General features: G+C 37.6%; 1 protein-coding gene across 1 annotated transcript in view; it reads left to right on the forward strand.

The window, feature by feature from the left end:
* The first annotated feature begins 2,464 nt into the window (after positions 1-2,464).
* Positions 2,465-9,043, forward strand: part of NMNAT3 (nicotinamide nucleotide adenylyltransferase 3) — an 18,911-nt gene continuing 12,332 nt past the window's right edge. The window contains exon 1 of the mRNA XM_009581913.1: positions 2,465-2,573. Within this exon, the coding sequence (XP_009580208.1) occupies positions 2,465-2,573 (109 nt within the window). The remainder of the gene's footprint in view (positions 2,574-9,043) is intronic.

The raw sequence follows: 9,043 nt of genomic DNA on the forward strand, positions 1-9,043 counted from the left end.
TAAGAGCGGCAATCAAACCATCCAACACATCTGTTTCAGGTGAGAAAGAGAGAAGTCTATAGAATTAAAAGCTTCCTTTAAAAAAACAAAAGAAATCACTCAGTTTATAACTTTTAAGCTGGCAAGGAAAAGAACAGCAAAGGAAATGTGAACTATGCTTCATCAGAACAGAAGAGAGGATGTCAGAGCTATCAACTAGCAGATGTAAAAGCTAGACCTGCTATTGATACGTGTAATAGGGAAGAATGGTTATGTGGTTTTCCCCCTGAACACATATTTGTTTGAGTGATACTGCTTGGCAATTGGGTAATATGACCGTGTCATTGATTTTAGGTTGTCATATAAGATTATATAAGCCTGTTTGCAGGGCTGAATGCTGAGCAACATCATTGTAGTTATTACTATAAAAAGTTTCTGCCTCTAGAAAATTCCTGGTCTGGAATTAAATTGATTTATCATTGAGGTTTAGCATTGACTAATCTGTGGCACAGAATCTATCTAGCAAAAAGTTGGGACTATAAGAGAACACTGACATGTTCTAGAAATGATTTCTTTTTCAGTTAATCACAGATACTAGTGTTTTGCTACCTATTTCAAGGCAAAAAGACCTTTCCCCATCCAATGAAGATGCATTTACAGAATTGCTGATATTGAACAAAAGAACACTTTGAGTTTGATTTTTCTGAATAAAGAACCTGTAAAGTTTACATACAATTTTCACGTATGATTTGTTAATGTCTATACGGGGTTAGTAAATCAGAGTACAGAGAGAGAGTGCTGTGAAACGTGCTTCTTACAGCTGCTACGATTGTAGACCATAAAATTATTGCTAACTTTCAATGGCTCTACAGCCAGCGAGTCTTTTCTCCCCCAGTATATCTCCCCTAGTATGATGGAGGTATGAGAAATGAGTAAAGTAAAATGAAAACAGTATAAAAGAATCTTAATATGTATATTCAGTACTAGATGGTCAAGGTACAGATAGCATGTATGCTTCAAAGAGTTTTCTGTATAAAAAGTTTGCAAACTGCCAACATGCCACAAGTGAAAATATTAAAACTTGTTGCTAGGTGCACTTAACGCTGTTAAATGGTCTTCAGAGTTATAAATCCTCTGTAAAAGAACTGATAGAGTTGGCAGCTATAAAACATCAACTTGATATAAATTTAACCATTATTGTTAAATTTTTCTAAGTAAGAAAAGGGGAAAAAAAAAAAAGGGAGTATAAGGACTTGGAACAGTGAGAGATAGGCTCTGAGCAGATAGAGAATAGGATTTGGCTAACAGAGCACAGAATTCGTACCAGATTTGGTCTGTTAACCCAAGACTGGCTTCTGAAGTTTGGGATGCCAAGTGTCTTCTGCAGGAAGACCGTTACACTTGATGGAGAAGTCTGGAGGCCAGGGGAAGGAAAGAGAATGGTGTATGTATGATATATGGGTGTGAGCATTGTAGAGATTTCAAATCCTAGGAAAGGAAGAAAGCCCCATCTAAATATCGGATTCACAGATACCTATGTGGGACACAACTGTTTTTATCATGCCGGATATATTCTGGATCAGTTGTAAAAAGAGCTATGCGAATAAGTAGCTCCAAGCACAGTGACTAACTTACTTAAACTGATTTCCTCTGCATTTTTATTGAGATGACTGACATTTTAGCTAAATTATATAAGGGTTGTTTGTAAATGCACCTGCAAGGCTCCTAACAGCATTGCTTCCCACCCATTTACCCTATTCATAGCTTTTTAATGTCCCCAATGTTTTCATGTAACAGCTATAATTTCTCCTCCCTGCTGTTCCCTGTCGTTCCCTGCATTTGCTTTGCCATCCAACACAGAAACTATACAGGCAATTGCTGATAATCTGGCTAGAAGTATGTGCCGGCTGGCTGTCTGGCCAGCCACCAGCTGCTGCCTGCCCACCTCTAAGTCAGACCTGTAGGTTTGGGTGTTGCATGTGGGGTTTTGTCATATTTTGCAAAGGTCCATTGTAAGAACTTATTTAAAAAAAAAATTAAAATCTGCTTTTGTAGGAGGCCTACAGGTTCCAAAGTTATTAATAGGGAGTTGACAGAAAGACAGGACAAAACCTTGTTTTCTGACAAAAGCAGGTTGAAAATAAAAAACATGTACAAAATCTGACAGTTTTTAATAATAGTGACAATATTAATTTCTATAAATAGTCTCTAGCCATCTCTGTACGTGGGGAGTCAGAATTTGTTGATGCTCTCCTAATTAATATCAAAGAATGTATGTGTTTCTGAGCTAGAACTTCCTGTATGCTGTGATGATACAGAGGACTGATCTTCTGATACTTTACTAGTGTTCAGGAATACTCAGTTCTGAAAACAGCACTCCTTTTAGTTTGAGGAACAATGGCCAGACTGCTCTTTGTCAAGTTTGTCTTTTATTTTAATAATTTTTTTTTTCTTTAAGGTGGAGTTTTAATGTTTTGATGTCAGAATGAAGAGCAGGATACCTCTCATTCTTCTAGCTTGTGGCTCCTTTAACCCCATCACAAACATGCATATGCGTTTATTTGAGCTGGCTAGAGATCACCTGCACCAAACAGGTCAGTAAGGTGTTGTTAGGATCACACACACATGGTGGTTTACAGTGAAAAAGAAGAAAGATTTTTAACACTCACTATAGATAAGCAGTTACTTTACAGCTAGCTTAATTTTTATATTCTTTATTGATCATTCAATATGAGGCTTTCATGGCATATTCAATATAGAAAGTCTAGCATTACCTCTTCCTTTGGCTCAGTACATAAGTATCATAATGAGTGTTCATGCAAATAAAGTGAAAGTTTTATCAGCAGTTTTAGGATCATATTCATGGAACAGGCTGAACCTTGTGAAAGAGTATGCTTAACAATTTTGAAACTGAGAAGAAACATTTCTGTCAAATTTCATGCTTTTTTAATACATTGTGTTTTAATATGAAGGAGTGTTACAGTTAGCAATTTTGACAGCCGAGTGAAACTGGAGAAAAGATGAAACGATAATTACTCATTATCCATCTTGACTAAGAGGTACAAGTTATCTCCCCTAGCAAAATAACTTCCTCATAAAGGAGATCAGAAAAGCTAGATGTCAGCAGGCTAGAAAGTTTTGGCAACAAAGGAGAAAGGTGGGTAACATCAGGAACTTAAGCAAGAATCAGAAAAGCTACTGAGAAGCATTGAACTCTAAGCTTGATCAACTACTTAGTTGCTGAGGCTTTTATTTTTTTTCCATCTGGCAGCTAAAATACACACATACGTTTCTGGAAGATGTTGGAAGGGAACCAGTTTATTGGAACGTGACAGAGAAGTTCCTAGGGAGGTGGTTCAGTAGGAACCTGAACAGAAAATAATAGTAAAAAGAATTTGGCTGTCAAATCATGGGGAGGGGGGGAGAACCTGGTAATCTACTGATCTGTTGTGCAGTAAAAGCAGCAACTACATGCTCGTCATATACTATGAGAATACTTCGACTTTCATGAGGGAGAATTACACAACCAGCTCTGAGGGCTGCCTCTACAAGTCTCTATTGTCCTGTAACTGTAAAATGATTTTGTTGCTCCCACAGAACTAGAAATAAAGGGTTAAAAAGGGATTTGAACTGGCTTTTCTCACTGTAATTTTATAACTGCTTCTGCTGCCCAGCTGTGCAAGGAGTAGAAAGGTAATGGGAGACCAATTGGTACTTCTGTTTAAGTCATATGTTACAGTCCAGTAACTTGTTTCTTTACCTTGAAGGAAGGATTGAACTGGGAAATGAATTATGATTCTGTCTGAATCACAATTTTGTTGTCTAGTCTGCTCCAGGGTCTGTGTAACAAAAGTCAACCCCTTACTCAGAGCAGTTTACTTAAACAAGTCTAGTGAAAATCATACTAAAAATGAAATTTTGAAAGGCTGACATGAAAGTTGTGCATTACATTGCACCTCTCTAACATCAGTGCTTAGTTCTGGATAGGATGTGACTTGCCTTTTGACTTCTTAGTTTAATGTGTAGAGTCTTTCTAGTATAAGTACTTCATGCATTCAAGAACGGGACTTCATTTGTGTCTGGGTTGCTTACAGTGTCATCATTGCACTTTCTGAATGCTTAACCCAAGATGTCTGCAAAGCAAGAATCATCAGTTAGCTTGTGGAAGCTTTACCCATCCCAAGTAGAGGTACAATTTGAAGTAATTGTAAATGTAGATATATGTGTTTATATGTGTGGATACACAAATCTGGTATATGGTCTTTCTTGCTAAGACAGTTTCTCAAACAGAAGGGGTTGGCAACATACTATAAAAATGATCAATTCTAGATGCCTGTTTTATGGCAGAACCATTCCCACCCAGGAAATTAATTAGTCATTCTCTCGTGTTTTTAGTCCTGTTTCCACTTCTGCGGTTACCCAGGGAAGGAGAGGAAAAATTGGAGCTTATTTGCTGAGAAGAAGCACTAGTTGCAGACTGGGAGCTGATAGTGGGGCTGGAGGACAATGGTTATACATGACTAAAGCTTGTTTGAAGTGAGGTAGTGGTCTGCTATATTCACATTGATTCCCTTCTCATGAGAACAATGCAATTCTGAGCTAACATACACACTGAATGCCTGAAAAGCACGAGTGAAGAATTAACTAGCTCAAGGGGCTGTGAGAATGACTTACTTCTGGTGCTACATCAGTATTTCTGCTCAATCACAAATGGGGCAGAAACGATGAGTTGTGCAATAGCTTGGCTGGAGTTGACTTCGCAGTCAGGTTTTACTGTTATGAATGACATGACTATCCCTGATGTGTGTCGTGACTGACATCTCCAGTAATTCTGTCTGCCAGCCTTTTGCACATCACTTAGTTTCAAATGCTGTCTAATCTTATTTTTCATACATCCCTATTTTAAGTAGGGAATTTTATTGAGTTTCTGATACTTTAAGCAGTACCTGCAGTTTCATTGCCACATGTCAAGTAATTCATCCTTTTTCTGTTAATATCAGTCGACAAATCTTGTCATGCTGCCTTTTAAATGCAACAGACATAACTACGTGTGACTGAATAACTCTAATGATTCTCTTTATCTGGATTTTGTCTCTTACTCATGTGAATTTGACTCTTTACACATCCTCACACATAGCTAGAATTTTCTCAGATTCAATCTCTTGTTTTGAAATTGTTGCTTGAAACTTGCACTGACTGTGGCAAATGCCTCTCCAGTCTGTTAATACCTAATGCTAGATGCTTTTATTTCTCTTTGTATTTCTTATTTGACCATAAAGTCTAAAGAAATAGTACTAGAATCAATCTATGTAAGATGTTTAAAATGTTGTTTCCCAAGTATTGCCAGTGGAGGATACTTACATCACCAAGTTTCCAGATATGACCAAAGGGATAGAGGGCAAAGGAGGGGGCTATGAAAGATAAGATGTTTCTATCTGTGACAAGAAAGATGCAAGGGGGAGGTGAAGGACAATGAGTTACCTTATGAAAACTTGGGAAAAATGTGACACAATCAATGGGTTGTGTCAGATGCAGCGCTGGCCAGCGGAGCTGAGAAGTCCAAGAAGTAAGTAGTCACTAACCAGCCTTGGGAATTCGGAAGTTTATGTTGTTCAAGGGCTGCATCTGATTAAAATGGACTGATATTTTCAAGAAAGGGATAGGAACAGATTGTAACAGCAGCAAGTCAGCATAAATGCAGACTTCAGTTTGTTTTCCTGCAACAATTCTGATAACTGGAATTTGAAAACCACACAAAAAAACCCAGTTTGATCCTACTGTTTTGATAGCGTGTATAGCAGTACAGATAGATGATTGGAATAGGATCAGATCAGCAGTAGTTCCTCACTACATATACAATAAATACTGACAGACATTAGTTAAAATTAACTGAACTGAAAAAATGAAAAGGAAACAAATCTTGATTTTTTTTTTTTTTTCATTACAAGATTTACAGCAGTGCTTGCTTAAATAGAGCAATACTTGGTTAATTGTATTAGGCTTTACCCTTGAAAAAGAGGGATGCATGTGTGTCTTAGCATTCAGAAAGAATTAAAGCTATAGAGTGCACTTTACAGAGGTACAAATCAAAGCAGCAAAAGCATAAATCTTAAGACATCTCAAGACATACCATATGCCTAAAGAAAACACTTTGTTACGTAAAAGTCAGTTTTCTGAATGCTGTTATCAGTGCATACAGTTTAGGTCCTAACCTTTTTCTGAATTTAAGGAATGCTTTTCTAAGTGGAGGAAGTGTAGGCATCCTTCTGTTCCACAAGTTTTGTTGTCTTACTCTAAAGCCCAGCAGAATAAGGGGTGTGCGTCCCCTGCTTGCAGTGGTATTTGGGTTATGCCCTGTATTGGACTTTAGAATCCTAGTCATCTGTTTTATAGCATGTCTGAAGAGAACCATTGCTTCTCAGTCATGTTACGTGGGAAAAGTCAGCTTGAATGAGAGCGTTTCAGAATAAGGTGTCCTGTGAGTAGAGCTACAATACTTTATTATTCACATTGTTACGCTCAAGACAGTGGTTTTAGCCTTCCTTTCCGGAGGAAATACTCATTTTCATAGCTGTCAAGATACTGCCTTTACTTCTTTTTGTCCAAATCCAGTGAACTCTATAGAAGTGAAGTGGTATTTTGAGGTCTTGATACGAAATGTTTATTATAGATGTGATGTGTGGAGATCGTTCAGCATTTATTTGAGGACTGATCATTGTGCATGCTCAGTTACTCAGCTGTTGGAGGAGTTCCTGAAGTCACAATGTATTTGAGCGGCTGTCTGACTACAGAGGTAAATCTGCATCTTCAGGCCTTGTAGTTCACTCAGCCAGGTAGATATGTTTTATGTTTGTCTAGGTACTCATATGGCATCTGTCACTACAATTTTTGCACACCTCATCTAATTCAGTGAATGCATCTTTCAGGCACTCTGAAGTGGTGAAGGTAAAGTCATCCATCCTATGGAGAGCTATTCTAAAAGATTGTCCGTTACCGCTCTGATGTATTTCTTGTTTATGTTGCCTTTCAATGCAATGATTGCTGAATTGTTTACCCCTTTGATTTTCCTTCTGTTGAATTCCCTTCACAGAAGGTGACTGAACATGAAGTAAATAAAGTCTTGCCTATTTTCTTTTCCCTTTTCATGCCTGGCAATCTCTACATACCTTCATGGGAAGGTAAGCATAGGATGGTATCCTTTTGATATTTAATCTGAACAAAGATGTGAGATATCCCTCCCTCCACCCTGGTTAATTATAACCTATAAATAAAATTAACATTTTGGTTTAAATGGAACAATGAAAAATCCTTGTATTTGTTTTCCTAGCATTAGCAGGCTGAGAGTTCTGGGAAGATAACTGCTTATTTCTTGTGGGTTCAAGGGAAAAATACGGAATTTTATCATGTGATTTTAATGTAAGTGTAGTCACACATAGAAAGCTGATAAAAGAAATTAAATAATCCAGTTAACCAACCATATTCGTAAAAGCAAGTATGCCAGTGGTTGTTTCGGTGAAGAAATGAAAACTTACATTAATGTAAGCTCTTATTGCATCTTAGATGGTTAGAACGTGAGATTGTATTGTAACTATTTTCCAACATTGTTCACTTCTGATAGCAAGTTTTACATCATTTTACATTTTTAAATAGCTGCCACTTTCCTCACAAAGGAGGACTGACTCCTTGGCAATCAAAGTGATTTTTGTTATTTATGTATTTGATGTTGTGGGTATACTATGCAGTAAAATTTAAACTGTCATCAGACTCATTTTGTTAAATCTGTAGGTAACTTTATGCCCTTAGAACAGGCTTAATGAAACAGAGAAAATGCGTATTCCTGGACAAACCTTCCAAAGCCCAAACCAAAAATTTGCAATCCTCTATCCCGAAATTGTTCACATTAATGCACTAATATATAGAAGTTAGTCTCTTGTCCAGTGCTGAAAAGGGAGACTGGGGCAGTCTCCAGAAAGAACATAAAGCCCAGGGAATTTTCTTTGGCTCATGCTCACAGACTTTGGATACATAGGACAGAAACCTTAGATAGGCGATGAGTTAAAAACTGTCATCTTGATTAAGGTGTGTGGGGTTTGCAGGGAGTTTTTTTGCTATTTGGTTTTCAGTGGGGTTTTTGTTGTTGTTGTTTGGATTGGTGGGAGTTTTTTGGTGTTTGGGTTTTTGGGGGGGGTGGTGTTTGGGCTTTGGGGTGGTTTGCGGGTGGGTTTTTTTGGTGTTTGAGGTGTTTTGGTTTGGGGGTTTTTTGGGGTTTGGGTTTGGGTGTGGTTTTGGGAGGGGGTGTTGGTTTTTTTTTTTTCCCCTGTGATTGAGAGCTATATGGTCTTTAAACTAATGTCCATATCTGCAGGAAGGGAAAATTTGCATGTTTGAGTTGGTGTCGCATTTAATTGATGTCATAGAAGCTACTAGCAAGTCTAACTCTGTTTTTTTTCTATTATAAAGTATTGGGAGAGCTGAATACCGAATGATAAAGAGTTTCATTGTAACCTAGAGATGAGATTGGCATTCATCTGTAATATTTTTATGTAAGCCTACATGAGTGAAACTTTTAAAGCTTTGGAGTTTTAACAGGAAGGTGCCAAACTGCATTAAAATAAGTGTGTTAGTGCATCTGCTGTTTTCAGTCATACGAAACCATAAAATCTTCCACACAGTAAACTTAGCATGAAACATGCATCTTTTGATACTGTCATTACTTATGACTAATGTACATTAGTACTGCCTGTTTATAGTGACATGCTGTAAATCCAAACTCTTGTCTAGAAGAAACTACTTGGAGTAGTTTGGTGTAAAGAATCAGGCTGGGTAATCGGATGTGCCTAATTCTCAATTGTCATAGAAATGCAAAAGAGGCTTACATTTTGTAGGCACTGTTCGGCAGGGAGTAAAGTTTCTAGAAACTTTGTTTATGCTAAAACAGTACTATTTCATAATACTTATTTAACAGCATCTTGGAAAAGGAGTGAAATAAAGCAGCACTCAGGCACAAAGTCCTGTTGCAACCTGCTCTGGAGATGACAAAAGGAAGAACAGCAATGGGGTCATT

Source organism: Fulmarus glacialis, unplaced genomic scaffold (assembly GCF_000690835.1).
Source record: "Fulmarus glacialis isolate BGI_N327 unplaced genomic scaffold, ASM69083v1 scaffold8947, whole genome shotgun sequence".
NCBI lineage: Eukaryota > Metazoa > Chordata > Aves > Procellariiformes > Procellariidae > Fulmarus > Fulmarus glacialis.